The 19829-nt window shown below is 42.6% G+C and overlaps 1 protein-coding gene across 2 annotated transcripts in view; it reads left to right on the plus strand.

Annotated features, from left to right (window-relative positions):
• Positions 1 to 13027: 13027 nt before the first annotated feature.
• BAZ1A (bromodomain adjacent to zinc finger domain 1A) overlaps positions 13028 to 19829 on the plus strand; it is a 63459-nt gene continuing 56657 nt past the window's right edge. For both annotated transcript variants that reach the window (XM_032111505.1, XM_032111506.1), the window contains exons 1-2: positions 13028 to 13116; positions 13804 to 13953. In XM_032111505.1, coding sequence (XP_031967396.1) covers positions 13841 to 13953 — 113 coding nt within the window. In that variant the 5' untranslated portion in view covers positions 13028 to 13116; positions 13804 to 13840. The remainder of the gene's footprint in view (positions 13117 to 13803; positions 13954 to 19829) is intronic.

Here is a 19829-nt window from a genome sequence, read left to right on the forward strand (position 1 = left end):
TAAATGGCTGAGGAAAGAGTAGAAATGAAAGAAGACTGACCTATTTTTTAACCTATTTAACAATGACTGTAAATAGTTCTACCTACATGCCCCTGAAGTTCCAAATTTATTTTCTTGGGAGTTTTTCAACAGCTGTGAAATCACTAATCTGGAGAAGCCTGAATGAAATGTAAAATCTTATCAAATTTGGCAATTTCCATTAGAACATGGCCTGCTCCTGTTCTAAGATTTGTGGTGTTGTGAATTGATCCTATCACTTACAGGTTAATCATTTCTAACTCTGATTTTCCAGCACATTGACAACTGTTAGCTCCACGTCTGGGATCCTTCTGGACCAGTGACTGGAACTTGTTTAGACTCCAGATCTGGTATCCCAGTCCCTCTGAGTTCCCAGTGGTCCTCCAAGTCCCTCTTGCTCTTCTAATCCAAGCCAGGATGCACTGTAGCCCTCTCAATGTTTCCAGCAGCAGAAATCCACAGCTACATACCCTGGGGGAAGAGAATGCACTCCTGTGTAGTAGAGGTAGGAGGAGGTGGCCTGTGGAAGGGAGAAGGAAGCCAGCACTTGCAAGAGCAGGACTCTTAGTATGCAGGCCTCTTGCCCAAGCCATTCAAGGTTAGTTCTGTTGTAACAAGCCCATTACCTGTCCAGTGGTAACACCATTTAGCCTGTGACATTGGTACCTGTGTTGGAGCTTTAAATGTAATCCAGTGAAATCCATCATGAAGTCCATCCAATCAAATTGATGGCTAAAAACCCCACTTAAAGCTGTATTCAAAACAAAAATCAAAACACAACATGGCATTAACAAGATCCAAATGGAATTCATACAGTAATTCAGACACGGTCTTTTATTTTTTCCATGAAGTTTAATGTGGGCCTGGTTTGAAATGTACTACAATATGCATTACTTGTTATGAATAAGAAAACCACTTATGACAGAGTACCCAATGACATCTGCCATTACAAGTGACTTAAAAGCATTCTTAAATATTATAAATATCCCAAGGAATTGTGACTCTTTCTCCCACAAAAACTTTTTATAACATCAGTGCAAGCTAACTTTTGACTTACCCTACTGCTGTAAAGCTGGATATAACAGTTCGATGCTGAGCTGTGTTTTTGATTGATAAGGATGCACTTAAACTAACACTAACAATTGATTTTGCCTAATGATCTAAACTATTCCAGAACTGTAAGTTCTAGGAAACTGTAACAAGTTCAGAGATAAAATGAAAAACAAATAAGAACCAAGCTGAAAAGGGTGACATTAACAGAAATGTTATAAATCTAATATTTTTGAAATCGGGCGGTGAAGGGCAAGGTGAAATTCACCTTGTACAGATAACATCTATATACCACTTTCTTTGCAAAGTGTCATAATAGGGAGCCATCTGAATCATCCGGTGCATAATATTTTTCTTATCTTTTTGTGAGACAAAGTTCACATAAAGTGATAAGGAGATGGAGCAAATTACAAGTATGAAAAGAGTACTTTCAAACAGGTGTCTGTGTTGCCTTTTAATTTTTTGGTTGTCACGTGTTCATCCCTGTTGCTACCTAACCTTCCAAGATAGGATATGGATGAAAATCTTTCTTTGAACCAGGATTTCATGCATCTGCAGAAAAAGAGGACAGAAAGTGATCATTTACACCAGAGAAGCAGGTTTAAACAGGCTGAAATCAGCATCTTTCTCCAGAGTCCTTGTTCTGTTCCCTTCTCAGTCAAACCTAGAAAGAGACAAGCCTGAGTCTGGAGAACATTAGCCATCATTTCATTTTGCTAAGTGAGCCATACAAATTTATGGTGTCTCTAGATAAGGGGTTTTATGTGTTACCTACTACACTTTAAATTACTGTAATTCTATCCCTGCACTGTTCAGGCTGCTTACTGTACTGGCAACCAAACAGGTTTAGTTTGAGGGTGTGAAGTCCTCTTTTTCTCATAACTGGCATCACCTATCTCTTAGATGCACATTGAGCGTTCCTCCCACTATACATCTGATTGTCATAAAAGGAAAAATAACATTTTCTTCCTGGCATAAGAAGTTATTATTGGAATGTTTGAATTAGTATGTCTTTCAGGAGGATAATAGGGCAGTATCAACTCTATCCCTTCAAGTCTTCCTAAATAAACAGACAGTAAGAAATTTCTTCTTCTCAAACACTGTGCTTGGCCCTCAGATCCACTCAGTGCCCCAAATGACTCTCTCTTTTCTTTCTTCTTCCTTCTCACACAGTGTAGTACCCAGTCAGCCCCAGGATTTGTAGCTAGTTATAACAGGGCAAAGGTTTTACATCACTCTAGGCAACAAGAACACAAAACCAAAATTTCCATCCCCTTGCTCTAGGCAACTGCTAGAAAGAGGGTTGGGTTTTTTGTTCTGTTTTGTTTTGGGGCTGGTGGGATTTTTGTTCCTAGAGGCAGTGTCTTTGCTCTTAATTAATTCACATCAACCTGGGAAAATCACATGTACTGCCTGGACTACTTCTTGCTCAGGCCTTCAGCAATGGTTCAACCCCTTGCTTAGGAGAGCTGCTACCTCCATGTTTCCAGAGTTACCACTGTACTAGAGGAGCAGCCTCCAGTTAGCCTGAAAGAGGAGACAGTAGGGCAGCCAGATGTATAAATCAAGTGGACAACTGTCAACAGATTGAAACCTTTTGATGTTGATTATTAACAGTTTTCAACATTGTAAAATATTGACTCCTTTTTATTACTCCACAAATTGTCATTACTTCCTCATCAGACAGAAGCTTTGAGAGCATGTTTGTATAAAACAAGCAACAGGAATTCTAAAATGATACCTTGGATGATTCACTAAAGACCAAGGAAAAGAAAACATGCCCAAACCCTATCAGTTGACATTAAATAGTTTCTCAAGACTTATTCTATCCAATCTCCAAAGATGAAGAATTAAAAAAAAAAAAAACATGAAGGATAGGGGAAGAAAGACATGACGAACATTTTGTTTAATTATCTTGGAGTTTGTTTTGTTGTTTAAAGAATTAATCAGCTATTCCTAGCCCAGGGGGAGTATTCTGGAGGCAGAGACACACTGCAGAGCAGGTCCATGCTTCCCATGCCTTTTGTTTCTTTGTCTGTGTTCTGGGAGTCAGAGTTCAGAAGTAGGGAAGTGTACACTGTCTCGGCAGGTCTATGCCTGGCAGAGCTGTTTCTGGAGATGTGAAAATACTTATGGCTGGGGCAGTTAAGCTGGCTCTAGACCTGTTTTGAGCTATTGGAGTACAGCCAAGGACCTGGCTCAACTGATAGATTTTGTTTTCAAGTTGCATAAGCACAAGTAACCTGCAAGAGTTTATTATTTTTCTATGTACAAGTTAAGTTCAGATAGGTTTATTAAATAGCAACTAGAATGGAACCCATATAAGCGCCTTTCATTTTACCTTAATCACCTTCCTGGATGCTGCATGCTTGCTTGTTGGCCTTTGGGTTCTGATCTTATAGCTGCTCCAGTGTTTTGACATACTGAGCACCACCGAATATTTAAAGAATCTATCTACACATATTCCTTCAGAAAAATTGCAGATCTTACTCATCCACATTATTTTTATTAGGAAAAAATAATCGTGTTTCATAATGAACAAAAGAATAATTTTAGTATGATTGAACTTACGTTCACTTACGTAACACGCCATCCTTCTGAATACTTTTTCATCTTACTGTGGACTCTTCATTTAATTTCATTAGAAGTTCAAACACACTAATAAGCTTTTCCCCTTGCAGACCTTTTGCAAAGGCTTTAGAACATATTCATCTAGGGGAAAATAATTATCTCTTGAAATACATGGTTATTGATTGTCAAAGGAATTAATATAATATGCTTAAGTGTAAAGGAAACAGTGTGTAAGTCAGCTGACAGAGATGGATTTTTATCTTTACTACTACTGTAGGAGGGAAGCATACTAGGAGACATATTTCAGATACTTCAAGGCAAGTCTCCCTTTGGTGGGACAAGCATATACTTACACCAGTCATCTGATACAGAATTAAGCAGAGTTCCTACACAAGCAAAATCCGGACAAAAGGAAAAACTAGTCTATGCACAAAGCTTTCGCTGGCTCATCTAGACCCCTTTTTACTCCTACTTAACTAAATACCTTTAAACCTCTGTGTTAATGTGCTAATGTGGTGTTTCCACCTTGTTTCTCAATGTGTTCACCTGACAGTTCACAGCACAGCTACTAAACTGATGCCAAAATAACTCTAGTTAAACTAGTTCATGGTCTGGTCTGCATGCAAAGCTTACGGTACATCTAAGAGTAGGATTTAGGAGTAGAATGTGTTAAAAAAAATCAGGAAAGTTCTGTCCTGCATTCCCTAACACTGTGAAACCATAACTATTTACAGGAGCTTTTATCTTTCCCTAAATCCTTATGAACTGATAGTTTACAAAATAAAGGGAGAGAGGGGACAGACTTAATTTTAGAACAAAGGATGGTCACATGCACAAGGTTATACACCACTGAAATATGAATCACTAGTAGATTCATTCTGGCTTAACTGAAGAAACAAAGTCCAAATTATTCCCAGGAGCATTTTGTTGTTTGACCCCCACTGGAACTGATTACATTTTATGACTCTCAGCAGAAGGACCTCTTAATTTCCGTGAGGTTTTATATATACCACGCACCGATGCTAGCACTGGATGTGATCCGGCTGGTGTAGGAGGAATAGCCCAGCTTACAGTGCTGAACTCAGTGCTGTTTCTTACCCTGTCGGCTAAACGGGTGGCCAAACCCAGTGCCCATAACCCACAGGCTTCAAAGCTTTTACCTGGCTTGGAGCCAAGAGACACCTCCTACCCAGTTTTGGCAAAGGCTTAAAAGGTGGGTATGGCCATGGGCCTCCTTGGAGCAGGTGGTGACCTGCTCCATGGTGTGCTGGTGGCGCACGACTGCTGTGCAGGGGCCAGCAGCAGCCCCAGCGTTGCCCAGGCTCCTGATGAGCTGTTTGGAGATGTGCTGGACAGACATGAGGAGGAGGCCATGGTGATGGACTTGCCATGGCAGCCACAGCACCGAGCCTGCCTCCTCAGGCTGCAGGCCTGGGCAATGGCTGCTTCCAGCCCCTGCACACCCCTGCAAGACGGTCAGGTCAGCTGTGAGGGCTGTCCCTACATCACCTCCTCCGCCCGCTCAGGTTAAGCTTTAACCATCTGCCTTATCCAGAGGTGAGCAGACGGACACTCCACCTGCAACAAGGCCAACCATAATGGGCAGCTGTGAGGGTCTTCTCCCGTATGACTGCCATGTCCCACTACCAGCCCCTCCATATGGATGTCTAGAGACCCCCACCCCCAACTGCTCATGGTTTAGGCACAAAATGTATAGTTCCCAAAAGTGTTTTCTTCCAGATCCCACTGTTAGTGCCAAAATCCATCCAAATCCCACAGACAGGCCAGCCTGCAAAGTGGTGCCCACCCAGGGTGGCAATGTCAGCCTAACAGATACAAATTGATGGCAGTGAATAAAACTCCTCTGGCAGCATTTCCCCATTCACACAGTCGGACTGAGCTTCACCAGGCGAAGAGCAGTTCTGTTTGGTTCTGCAAAGCTGTTTGGAAAGTCACCACTTTTTGTAACCAGGTTTTACATGAATGTTAAGAAGAATCAATATGTATTGGACTCAGAGATGGGCTGTAATCACAGGCTGTTGTTGAACTCATTGAGAATCCCACCATCGTCACAGACATGAGCTGTGTTTCTTGGCATACCTTTCCCTTTCCTCCTCCTGATTTTTTGACAAACTGTCCTCCTGCCAAGGAGATTCCTTTAGATGGTGTGAAAGAAGTATTATTGGAGGCAGGAGGGAGGAAGTATTTTATTTCAACTTGTGTCAGCTGCTAAACATTTTTATCCAAGCATGTGCGCATGCAATATGCACAAGTATTAGATAATGCTGAGATTGTAACTCTTTTGCTGCTAAACTCTCGGTTGCACAACAGGCAAGAAATGGAGAATTGAGGTCATGCATATGCCTTGCATGCTTAAAAATCTATCTGTGAAGCAGGAAATTCTCTCACTGAACTCCAGTTTTGTCACAGAGGCACAACACACCCACTCACAAACATTAGAAAATAAAAATCAAGGCAGTTCAGGGCAGTAATGGGAAGGTATGGCCATTTTTAAACTTCATCTGATCTTTTAAACCTTTCTTCTTGGTACTGACTTTAGTGGGGATACCAACCGAGATAAGGTGCAAAAGAAATATTTTGCACATTTTCTCCTTTTTCTCATTATCAGCTGCATTTATTTCACTGTACCTCAGATGAGTCAGCGGTACGGAGTGTAACTGAAAGCTATTTTTAAAGGAGGGGTCTTATCCATTGCATCCAATAAGGACTAGGCAGAGCTGTAGATGACTTTTTTTTGCACTAAAGGAAGCTTGCAGTTAAGATTTCTGGGGGCAACACAGTGGTTGGTATGCTGGTTTAAGTGCTCCTGTCTCTGTAAATCTGGGTTTACATGCAATGTTTTACAACATTCTGTAATTATAACAAGGATGCAAACTTTCCAAATATATTTTAGGCTGAGATATTTATGCCAATTCAACCTTAAACATGGGTACATTTAAAGATGTATAATGATACATTGAATCACTAGAAAGTGTTCCTATAGAACAATAAACTATGTGGATATAAGCATTTTTGCAACTTTATATCTGTGTCCACACTGCAGTCTATAAGTTCCATGTGTGAAGGTAGTCTTAGGATTGCCTTTGCCTTTGTTTTTTGTCTAAGAACTTCTTGGATGACTGGAAATTACAACTGAAATAATTGTTGGTTCTTAATTCATAAGTTACTGAAACTAGCAATTTCATTCTATCAACTGTGCACTAAATTGGTACTGGTAACAAAAAGGTTTACATTGTCTTCCTTGCCATGAATGCTTAGCAACTCTATGGTAACAATCCGAATAACTTTCCAGCTGTCCTAAGTCTTCCAAAGACAGCAAGACTAAAGTATGCACTGGATTTACCACCTTTAAAGTTTGTTTCCTTTAGTTCTGCTCTACATGCGTGCTTTATATAAACCAGACATATCTATGAGTGCCTGACTTCTAAGAAATGTAGAAATTCTGTCAGTATATCACTTTCTCTTGGGTGTGAGGCCCCAGTGTGGGTATTGTGGACAGTGGTGTCCACCTAAAACATGTCTGTCCCTGGATCTGTGGGAGAAGGGAGAATGATCATTTGGACTTGTGCCTGAGAAGCTTTCCTTACAGAGGATTTCCCCAGAGTATAGCATTCCCTAAGGACTATATTCTGTGGCTGTGATGTAGTATTGTTGGCTCCCCTCCAGCTGTAGGACTCAGCAGACTAGGCTTGGAGCATCCTGTAAAAGCATGAAATCAAAACTGAAGCTCACTTTGTACCCAGAGCAAGCCACCAGTTTACTCCAGCCCTCGTCTACCTTGGCTGAAGTGGTCTAAGCATGCGCAGAAGCATCATGGTGGGGCTGTTCCACCTGTACGCACCGTGACTCACCCATGCGTTGTCAAGTGGGGAGACATCCAGAGTCTTTGTTAGCCAGCTACTCTCTCCTTCCAATTCTGTGCTTATCTGGGATCTACCAGCAGCAGAGTGCCTAGATAGTTAAACTCTTTGCCTTAGCTCTTAGGGTCTTCTGTGAGAGATCAGTAGCAGGACAGAAGAAAATAAGGTGGAGGCCAAAGCAGTTTCATATTAAAGGCGTAAGTAAGTCAGAATACTGGTCACAGTTGTGAGTCATTTGTCGAATGAATGACTCAAAGAAAATCCAGCACGGTCTGTATTTGATTGAGCAGATGTATATGCTTCAGATTGACTCATCACTTTAAACTTTGACTAAATAACTCAGATCAACTACTGGGCCAACTTCTCTTCATGTGCTCCTCAACAGGAATTGCACAGCATGGGATCATTTCAGTGTGCAAGCAGGTTTGTCTAATCTCAGTATTAGTGACAAAAAACCCCACAAAATCCAAAAACAAACAAAAAACCCCCAAAAAACAAGTTGGGACTGTATAGTCATATAACAAAAATCATAAAGCAACATCCTTGAAATTATTTGTTCTACTCATCGACCTGACAGAGAGGGGTTCAATGTAAGCAATTCAAATAAGATGAATGCAAACTTACTATATGGTAGGTTAGTATTATGCAGCTTGAGAGTTTCCAATCTTAAATTTGACTGCATAAATAATCTCTTAATGATACAGACCCAGGTTTCAAGCAGGCTGATGCAGGATATTCAAGTCTATTGTAAAATGCCATACATTGCTCCAGTAGGGACAATGTGCATATGTAGCAAAAATTAGCAAATCTGCCCATCATTCATTCATTTATTCAAAATCCTTAATCAGTCATCATTCATTCTAAATATTAGTTAGCAATAGAAATTCAGCATATTTTAGTGTTAGAAAATTACAGTAGTGCCAATACTCTGTATCATGTGCACTATAACTGTAAGAGAGAAAATGCAGTAGCAATTCTCTCAGAGTTTAAGCTGGTTTTAGAGACACTATTAGGAAATGAATAGTGGTTTCACAACATGATTTTATCATTTTGTAACCAGGTTAGAGGCCAGTCATACATGGTCATTGCTGTAAAGTAGATAAGGTCAGAGTTCCTCCCCCCTAGTATAAAGTTATCAGCTTAAATACCTTTAATAGTATTTTCTGAGAGAGAAAAAACAGGATATGATTAAAGTAAACTTTAAAGGAACGTATCTCTTAATTTCTGGAGTTGCATAGAAATTAAACATGCAATATCCATTAAAAGCCGTGAGAACCATATGTCTAAATCCTATTAAACTGTGAAAAAAATATTAAGAACGTGAATGCCTTTCCACAGAAAAAATCTGATGATATAAGAAACATCCCAGTGCTCCCCAAGGGCTTTGTTGAGGGATGGGTTCTGCTGTACTGCGTGTTCTTTAACCTCAACAAGAGCCAAAGCAGACTCTGGCCATGACTTACTGCCCTCTATGATAGCAACAGACCCAACAATTATGCCTGCATTTGCAACTGTGGAATGCCTGTTTTAAGATTATTAAGAAACTACCAAAAATTGTGACCACACCAAAAATTCACTGTCAACAGGGATTGATTCTTTACCTTTATTTGTGACTCATGAAAGCAACAAAGAGATGAACATATCAAGCAGCTGCAGAATAAGGAACCTCCTGTCCTTGTTATTACAGAACTACTTGAAAAGAATGTTGAAATATAACTGCACTAGAACGAAAGATTAAATGCGTTGTGAAAAATCATCTGTGTACTTCTTCCATGGTTTCTTTTTTTGACTGAAGTATGTTATTTATAAGTGAGTATGTTATTAAACACTGAACATAGTGCTTTACAGCCAGTAAAAGACAATAGACCAAATGTTACTGTTACCCACAGCTGGAGTGGATTGATAAAACTAGCACATTGTCTTTGCTCACATCGTTTAAAGTCTAAATAAAGATATGTGATCAAAAGAGTGAATTGACTTAGCTAGGTGACAGAGAAAGGGCAAAAGGTGAAAAAAAGCTGTATCAGTAAGTTATAAAATGCTTAACTGGATAAATATTTTGCTGTGTGCCCTAAGCTTTAAAAAAAAGTGATCTATGTTTCATGTTTACATTACAGAAATGAAGGATTTTCAAAATAGCATTTAGAATGAAAAAGGATGACACTATTCCCCCAAAATCTACTCAGTGCATTAGAATGAGTCAATGCTTACATATATGTTATACTTCCCCCTTTATGTATGATCCAGTAAACTGGGAAAAAGGTAGACAATATTGGTATCATGTCGTTTGACAGAACAACTCACTAGCAATCTATCATTTACACATTTTCACATTTATCTTTTCAACCATATGTTTTTTACAAAAACTATAGTTGAGAACCTAGCATGCCATTCACGGTCCAAGGATGTTCTTGATGAAGAAATCCAATTACTTTTTTTCTCTAACTTCAGCCAAACCTTGAGAGAACAAAGTGGCAACTTTGGGGAAAAAATAAAAAGAACAAAAAAAGCAGGAGAAGAAGTGGCTAAACACATTCTACAGGAAATACTCTCCCGGTTGCATGATAATATAGGTAAAACTGAGTAAAATTTCTGCTTTTGCACTGTTCCAAATATATGATTTGGACAAATACTAGTTATTCCAACATAAATTTAAGTGTAATTTTAAAGTGACAATCCTTTAGTAAAATATTGCATGTGCTCTACTTGTTCCAGAATAGCAACAGTCATATATGGGATTATTTTGTAATGAAGATAGCTGAATAGATATTTTGGAGCGTCTTTGTGTAACGCAGTTCTTGGTAGTTTAAAGAGGGGAAGAAATAGGATAGGGGAGTGAATCTGTAATACTGGAGAGATCCAGTGAAAAGAAATATAAAATTTTCAAATTGTGGGGAGCTTTGAAGGAGCAGCTGGGCAGGAGTGGGGGAGGCTGCCCCAAGCCTGGGTTGACTCTGTCCCTAGGAAATTGTTCTACCCTTGTACAGCATAGAGTACAGTATAGTGTTTTATAAGATATTGGATGACTGGAAATTACAAATTTCCAGTCATACAAATACAGCTATTTTTAAAGTTCTGTGAATGAGAACTGCAATCTCCCCGGCTAGGGAACTAAGTTTAATATATCTGTTAGTGTCTAAGTCATCTTTTAAAAGAAAGCAGCTTCATTTTTGCTGCTTTGTGGTAAAATCCACATCAACAGCACCACTGAATGTCATCAATCAATCATCCCATTTCCGCATCTTAAATTAAAACTCCTTTGAGTAATTTGTAAAAAAGTCCCAAATTATTGTAAAGATTAAACATAGTGTTACAATAAAATAAATATTCCCATGGGAGGAAAGTAAACTTTTTCTGATGTTTCAGAATTATTTAACACTGATTTCTCAATGCCCACTCAGTAGACATTTAGCTGGCTTCATAAAAACTTGTTCTAGGTCCTGTTGACCTTATTGCAAGAAGAACCAGAGCCTGGATTTGTAGATTTTAAAGAACAAAGGTGAAAACTAAATGAACTGCTCCTCTCTGTCCTAAGAACATGAAAACACAGTGCAACCCTATTACTCAGTGAGGATCTGTTCACTGGAAAATCACCGAGGGAATAATGAGGGGGGAAGAACAAGAGGAGGAGGAAAAGGTGAGAAGAAAAGAGAAAGAGGGCAAGAGAGAGCAAAGAGGAAAAGGGAATTTGCTTTTGATGTCACAATTCTATCAGCTCATGCATTTTTCATGGATACCAACTAGTGCTAAAATAATGCTGTGCTGACAATACAAGCATGAAAAAAAGTAGCCAGGTTCTCAAACAAAATGATACTGGCTTAAAAATAATAAGATTTAAAAGAATTCGAAACTCAGAGCTTTTCTTTCCCTTCTAATTAGTAAGCCTTTTGGGGCTGACATATTCCAGCATTTCTCTCAAACTTGAGATTTAGGAATGTAATTATTTTTAAGGTGACCTGAGGTTCCAATTTAATTGCATCTGCTGAAGAGCTTAAAACAAAGTGTTGCAAAACTTCACTGTAACCCTAAGAGTTGGCAACACTAAATGTCATAAGCATGGCATACTATACAGTTTTGAAGCAAAGCAGACTAAAAATTATCAGATGTTAGATACAAGTGCATTAATTCAGGTAGCATTTGTGCCCTTTGCTAGAAGGAAATTAAAAACTGAAAGGGAAGCCAGCTGGTAAATGAAAATAAACTGGTAGGACTCAGGAGTCAACCTGGTGTCAGTTCAGGCTTTGTAAACTTAACTTGAGGAAGTGAACATTAACATTTCTCAGTGCTTTTGATTAAAACCTGATCATTTTAAAATAAAGTCATTAATGGATTGTATGTACACATTCTTTTAGGCTTTAGTCACACGTGCTACAGCAGTGCCGATTACTTGCAAAAGAAAGCAAATCATGCACAGGTGCAGGAAACAGCATGGGACCTTTATTTGCAAAAACGGCATTTTCAGTTGTTGAATTATTTAGGTATCAGCCTTCAGATATTAGCCATCTCAATAGTTCTGAGGACTTTCTACAATTATTCTGTAGATTTTTAATATAAACACTGTACTTAGTTGTGATGAATTATAATGGATGTGGACTTTCTGTGGTTTTTGTCTTCCAACATGGCTAGCACTCTTAGGAACACAATTAATTTAATACTCCAGTTTTAATTACCTATGGCACTGTAAATGCATTAGTGCTAAAAAAAAAAAAAAAGGCGGTGAAAAATGAATACACTAATGAAACCATTTAATGGCATTTTCGGTGAACTGGAAGGAAAAGCAATGTTATGGGGCCCACGTATAACCCTCCTTGGTCATCTTAATTATATACAATCGCACTTTCTGCAAAATACACCCGTACGCCCCCGCACGCGCCAACAGCACTATGGCTCGGGGGCTGTAACTGAGAGAGCAACGTCCCCGGCACTGCACTGTCAAACGCCGAAATCCGCTGGGGATCAGCCCCGCGCGAGACGCGCCGGGGCCCCTGCTCGCAGGGCAGGTACGAAGGGCAGACAGGGGTGGCTCCGGGGCCGAGCGCTGGGTCTCGCCGCGGCCGGCGGCCTCACAGCTGCTCGGTGACCCCTCGGCACCGGCTGCTAACGCCGCTGGCGGAGGCGCGGGTGGGCAGCACCGCACGCCGCAGGCTCGGCCACCCCGCCGAGCCGTGACCGCCGTGCCGGGGTCGCCGTGCTTGTGCCGCCCGCAGCCCGGCCCGGCCCGGCCCGGTCGCACGGCCGCGCGGAGAGAGCCGCCTTCCCCCACCGGGCAGCCGGGCTGTGCCCACCCCCCGCACAGGAGGTCTCCGGCTGATAATTCAAAAATGGAGGATGCGCCCTCTCAGCCATTAATTAATAATGTAGCTCGCTGTCTTCCTGTGTGACACACGCTGGAAGGCACCGAGCGGCCAATAAAGATGTAGGGGAGAGCAGGGGAAGGCTCCTCCCCGCAGCTCTTCCTGATTGAGGGCTTGAAGAAGTAGATCAAAAACTTCCCAGGAGCCGGCGGGGGGGGGGGCTGAGGAAAGGAAAGAAACGCGGCGAGGGGGACCGCGCTCCGTACCGACCGAGCAGCGAGCGCAGCCTGCGGCCGCACCAGGTGGGCAGGAAGGGAGGGAGCCCCGCAGCCCCCGCTGGACAGGCCGGAGGCCGGGCTGTCCCCCGCGCCGCGGCCGCGCTGTCCCGCGTCGGCGGAGCCCGGCAGCCGCTGGGCCGGGGCGAGGCGCGGGGCGGGAAGGGCGAGGACCCCAGTTAGGCAGCGACCCGGCAGGAAGGGAAGGAGGGAGATAAGTGGTCGGCGCTGCCCCTCCTGGGTGTTTGCTTTGCGGAGAGGAGGAGGAGGAGGAGACGGAGGCGGAGTGGAAGTTGGTGTCCGGCCCGGCGTGTGTGGGTCAGAGGCGGGGGAAAGGGGGTGACCCAGAGGCAGGGGCGCCGCAGGAGACAAAGCGCGGCCGGGGTATCCCCGAGCCGAGCACGTTGCGCGGCTGGCGCGGGGGTTGCCGCCTCCGCCCGCCGCTCGGCGTCATGGCCCCATTGTGAGGCGGGCGGAGGCGGAGGAAGGTGCCGCCGTTGGTCCGCGCGCAGTCCCAGGCAGGCAACGGCGTGTCGGGCACACAAAAGGCTCCGCCGAGCCGCCGCTCCCGCTCGCTCCTACCCCGGCTACCCCGGGAGGAGGGACACGCCGGGCCCGCTCCCTCCTCCCCGGGCTGGTGGGCGCTGCTGCCTCGCTTAATCCCTCCGTGTTTTGTTTTTTTCTTTCCTTTATTTTTCCTCCTACCCCGTGAAGCCGATCCTGGGGCAGGAAGAGAGCCGGGAGCGGGGCGATGCCGCTGCTGCACCGAAAGCCCTTCGTGAGGGTGAAGCCCCCCGCCGACCTCCGACCGGACGAGCGTGTTTTCTACTGCAGGGTCACTAACGAGATTTTCAGGAACTACGAGTAAGAAACAGCCCCGTGTCGGTGTCCGCGTCCCTATGTCCGTCCTGCACTCCCCCGCTAACCCCCCCGCGCTCCGGCGGCGGCGGCGGGCAGGGAGCGGCTGCAGCCCCCAACGACTCTGACACCTGGGCGGGCAGGGAGGGAGGGAGGGAAGGGGATTCCCCAGAACGCTGCGGGGAGCCTTGCCGGGCGGTGTGAGGGGGGACCGCGGCTGGCGCCGAGCCTGTGCCCTCGCGAGGGGGGTGGGGGAAGAGAGGGCGGATCTCTCGCCTGGGGCAGGGGGAATCCCTGCCCCTCCTTGGCGGGGGTACCCCGCAGCCCCCTTCACTCGCGGGGAAGAAAGACAACCGGCTCCTTCCCCCCCACTCCTGTCGCTCCTTCCGCGGTGTCGCCCCTGCCCCCGCCGGGGAAGTGAAAGTTGCGCGTGTGGGAGGCGGCGGGCGGTAACGAGCGTCTGCCGGGCTCGGGCTCTCCCTCCCGTCCGCCCCCGCCGGCAGCCGCGTGTCGGCGGCGCACGGCGCTAGGCCGCCCCGCGGAAGGAGCCGCGCCGGGCCCGCGTTCAGCCGGCGCAGCGGGGCCGCCCGGCATGTGCCGGTCGCCCTATTGTTGTGGTGACGGCCGGGCGGGGGGCACCGGCCGCCGGGCCCGCTGGACTCCCCGGCCGGCTCCCGCCGCGGTTAACCCCTTGCTGCCGGCCCTCGCCGCGCCGCCCAGGGCCGCGCTCGCCCCGCCTCCGCGGGGAGCCGCCGGCTGACGCGGTTGGAAATGGCCGGCGGGGGAGCGCGGGCGCGGGGTCGCTGCACCTGTCCGGCGGGGTAGAGGTCCCGCCGCCGGAGCTCTCCCCTGCCGGCCGGGCGGGTGGCACCGCCGGGGGTTAAACCCGGCCTGAAAGCCAGCGAGCACACCTGTCCCCTTAGGAGATTTCTTTCTAGTGAGGCTTTTATCGCTCTTCCCATTCTCCTTTTTCTTTTTTTCCCCTTACTCTTTCTCCCCCCCCCCCCCCCCTTTTTTTTTCCCTTCTTCCTCTTTTCCGCGTGTGAAAAGCTGAATAGGAATGGTGGAATTCCCGTTAACGGTAGAAGGCGGATGGCACGGGTAGTCCCGAACTTAGAGCCACTCACTTCAGCGCTTGTAAGAACAATGGACAGAAAGTATTTAGCGAGACGTTTATCAAAGGCCGATTAATTACGTGTTTTCACCACCGGTCTGATCCAGCACCATCCCTACCTACAAAAGGCCCCCACATCCAAACTATAATTTTTTTAAAGCTGTGCAGACTAACGAGGTTAAATCTAAAATGCTTTTCATTTGCAACATACAAAATAAAAGCACACCTAAATCTTTTTCATGCTTAGACTTGTTTTTCTTACTTAAATACACTTCACTTAATAAAATTTTTAAGAAGCTAGATTAGGTAACTTCGAAGGGTAATGCCTTACTGTTCCCTGAACTATATACTCTAGGGGTGTTGAATATGTTGTTGGGAGTTCTAGAAGGAATATTTTCCTTGTAGGATGTATAAGAACCTAACAAGTGAGAGCTGGCAGCCTCCTGTTTCTGTAGGAATTAAGTCCCCCTCCCCCAGCTTCCGATATTTTGAAGCTGCTTTTCTGGTTAGAATTATTATCACATCGTTAGATGATTCTCATGTATTTGTATAAGTTTCAGGTACAGGTAGTTTTACTGAAATTTCAGTATGAAAAGTATCCTTTTAAAATGTCTGTCTGTTCTCAAAATGTTTGGTGACGATTTCAAGTATTCTGACAGGCTTACTTATACGGTAAAGGTGTTGTCATTAAGAAGTATGAAAGACCAAATTCCTTACTTAACCAAAGTTCATGAATTAAGGGGTAAATTTAGATGTGTTCACACAGGCAATCCTTAGAAATGTCAGTAGGTGGGTTAGCTGAGAGGTCAGGTCTTAGAATGTGGTATTTGGGAAGACTGCAGAAAACTCTGCTATGCTTGTTTTTTTTTGTGTGTGTGTTTCAGTAGTGTGTTTGTTTTTGTTGGTTTTGTTTTCTGGATTTTTTTGTTAGGTTGGGTAAAATTGGTGTGTTGGATTGAAAAATGTGGTACTTTTTACTTAGCAAAGTGTTCTGGCACAGATGGGTGGGTAAGTTTAGGTTAATGTTGGTTGTGTCATAATCTGCTGGAGAACATAGGGTTGGTCATCTTTGAGACAGTTTTAAAGATGCTGATCCTTGTCTCTGCTGGTTGCTGATGGATAATGTCTTCTGAAAACAACACTTCCTATTTCTTTGTCCAAGCAAGGGCAATTAGATTAACAGGCATAGGGAAGGCCCATTTCTTAAAAATTGTATTAGCTGTTTCATGAAAGAAAGCCATTGTCTAAATCGGGCTTCTCTGTATCTGCTTTTAAGGGGAGAATTTCAAAATTACAGAGTCCGACTCGATCAAGAGGGCTGTATAGATATATATGATAATCCGAATTCACCCGCTTCATCAACTGTATTAGTGCTTTTAACTAGTACAAACAGTTAAGACTTAAGTTGGTTTTCTGTTTGTTTTTTGTTGGGCTATTTGGTGGGTTTTTTGGCAGAGCACAGACTTAGTGTTGAAAAGCTGCTTTCATGCCTGTGTCAGCTTTAGTAGAGTTGAACACAAATCATACATTAGTATTCATCTTTTTTCTATATAAGAAATGCTTATACTAATATGAGAAGAATTTGGCAAGACTAGTATTTTGTAAAGTGACTTTCCTGTTAAGAATGTATTTCCTCTTTAATCTGAAATACAATCACATAATTTTGTAACCCTTTCAAAAGGGGGGGGCCATGTCCAGTTGTATTTATCCTTAGTAAGAGAAAGTGGGAGAGCTGATGTTCTTCATGCTTGGTTGTATTCCTGGTTAGAGGGACAGACCAGCAAGGAGAGTCTGTGAGGCCATAGTAGGAAAATCAAGTACGGATGTGCACGAGATATATGGGATGCATGAAAAACATATTGAACCAGTGGGATGTTACCACCAGTCTTTGACGCCTTGTCTGTGAAAGTTAATAGCTGATATAGATGTGCAGAGAAAACCACTTTTAAAGTGTGGGAAGTCCTGCATGTGAAGACAGTTTGAAAAAGAAAATTAGTAGTATAGATATAGTGGTAGGAATGTTTCTCATTCTAGAACGTGAGAGGGGGAGGAAGAGCTGTTTCTCTTCATCTTCAAAACTTAGTGAAACTTCTTTGCAGGTTGGCCTGTGGAGTTCTTGGTTACAGTCAAATAGAGATCTTTCAAAAGGCTTTTTAAGTGTCCTTAGTTAAATTTGGTGAATTTTCCTGTTTCCTTGGAGAGAAACTCATCACTTTAAATGTATTCCTTAATGCATAATTAACCTGTAAATATTAAGGAATAAATGTATCATGGTTTTTTTGCTTGTTTGTTTTGCGCATTATTTGTAATACATATTCTTGACTACATCTGGAGATGAAGAGTATAAGAAAACTCAGATCCAGGATGGCAGAGTTGGTCTTCTCTTATTACCCTCGTGTGGTACACTAAATGACTTGTTTTTAACATATGCTAAGAAAATGAATGGAAGTAAATGCTTTGCAACAAATGCTCTTAAAGCACACTAAAAATATAATAGATCTTAAACTCAAGGGGAGTATTTGGTTAGTTCAAGCAAAAGATAGCCATAATTTCTGGGCTGATTTTTATACCCATTGCAAATGCAGTAAGTACAGAGATTGCAAGTAATTTATTTCTAGCTTCTGTTAATGAACTGCCTCCTATCAAATACCTACTGAGTAGCAGCATTAAACTGCTACTCAGTGATTTTGCTGGTAATTTTACAGTTAGTCTTACCTTGCATAGAAAACTTAACTAATTAAATGAAAAGAGACATCCAGCTGAGAAGTTGGTGTTAATTACAACTACAAAGACAACTTAGTTTTAGTCCATGCTCCTTGAGTAGTTGGGCTGATGTGGACATCCCCAGGGTGCTGCAGTCACATTTGACTTCTTGAATGCAGATGCGACCATGGAAGTGAACTTTGTGGGTGTGTTTTGTATGAACTTCTTCCTCCATGTTGTCAGGAGTCACAGAGATCTTAAACCAGCAAGGAAGCCCCAGAAACCATAATACCCTAGATAAAGATGTAAAAGTAAGGCTTTAGATGTGATGTAGCAGCAGATGCTTTGCTCTTGTGAAGTTAAGTTGTATGTAGAATATGATCAAGGGCATTATTACCCTTCAAATAAAGGGAAAGTGTATTGCTGCTGCTGCCATTCCCTTGGTTTGGTAGCTGTTGTGTCTGGTCTTTGTCAATAATTTTGTGATAACTGATGTGCATTGGAGAGAGGGGCAGAAAGAGTATATTTAGTGCTATACTGTGGGATTTTGTTTGCTCTCAAACCAAGTTAAAGTGACATCCTTAAAACATTGCAATGAAACTCTGTTAATAGACTAAGGCACAGATGATTTTGATGTACTATAGGTAATGATAGCTAAAGACAAATACTGCTTTCAAAATTGAATGTAGGTTTTTTTACACTGTTTTTTTTCTTCCCTGTGAATTCACAGGGGAAAAATCCACACAAAACAAAAGAGGAAATGAGGGAGAATGAAACTAGATACACAAAACATGCTCGTATGCAAATGGAACATGCTTTCTTCAAACATGTTTCAGTTAAAGTAATCTTAGCATTTTGTACTTGTAATAATCATAGATTAGGAATTTTTAGAGAAAGGTTTGTTGTTTGGGATTTTAAAATTTTTTTTGGTTGGTTTTTTTAAAATTTTTTTTCCTCCTCTAAGTTCAATGCTGCTGCTTTAAATAGCATGACTGCCCAGCGTCCCCTCACAAAGAATAACAGCAGCTCTTAAAGAGACACTGTCATTGTGAACCTCTGTCTCTCCCTTGCTCTTTGACACCACCTTGACTTTTTTTTTTAACTTTTACTTTCATAGTTTTTTAAAAATTATATTCTGGTACATTTTTAGTAACTCTTTTAGAGTGTTTTTCTGTTTCCTGGCTAAAGATAATTATCAAGAGCCTCTTTGGTGAGACAGAAAAATATATGTAGAAACACAGCTGAATGAAGATTTAAGTAAGTGTTACGTTATTCATTGAATATCCATCCGTAAAAATCAGTGTCAGTCTAATACAGAAATACTGAAATGTAGGGCAGGACAAGACCTGAAGGGATCACATTTTATCTATTCTACCACCTCACAAAAAGCCCCAAACCAAACTTGTGAAACAGATTTTTGTCTAACCTGTTCTTTAATATGTTTAAGTAAGTATAATACACAATAAAGATGCACAAAGAATGACTGACAGCCATCTGTTCTTCATATATTGAAGAATAATTTATCTAATTCTCACTCCTTTGTTCTTCTGCTTTTCATGTTTAGAGTAAGCAGGCCCACATTATCCATGTACTGTCAAATATATTACATAGATAGCAGGATAGCAGGTGATATAAAATCTGAAAGTTTGTAGCTATTAAATATTATTCAGATAATTTATCTCTTCTGTCCTTTTCCCCTTCTCACAGCTGATGTTCTTCCAAAAGCATATCTCACTCAGAGGAATCCTGTGCTCATACAGAAAGGATTATCTGAGCCAAGGCTCTTCATTGTCCTCAATCTGGAATTTCCATTTTCATTTACAAAATGTTATGGTTCATCTGTCCATCTGCAGTGAACACTCATCTGCATCAGTGTCACCAATGAACGTTTGCCAGCTTGGGTTTGCAGGGAGACTGCAAGAAAAAACTCGGTGTGAACTGTCCAGTTCTCTTAATCTCCTTACTAGAAATTATTTGAACAGGTCTATCCTTTTAAAAATGGGAACACTCTGGTTTAGTTTTGGAATTTTTTTTAAAAGGAATTAAATGAAACTTCAGTGCAGGT

The sequence above is a fragment of the Corvus moneduloides genome, chromosome 6 (genome assembly GCF_009650955.1).
Source record: "Corvus moneduloides isolate bCorMon1 chromosome 6, bCorMon1.pri, whole genome shotgun sequence".
NCBI lineage: Eukaryota > Metazoa > Chordata > Aves > Passeriformes > Corvidae > Corvus > Corvus moneduloides.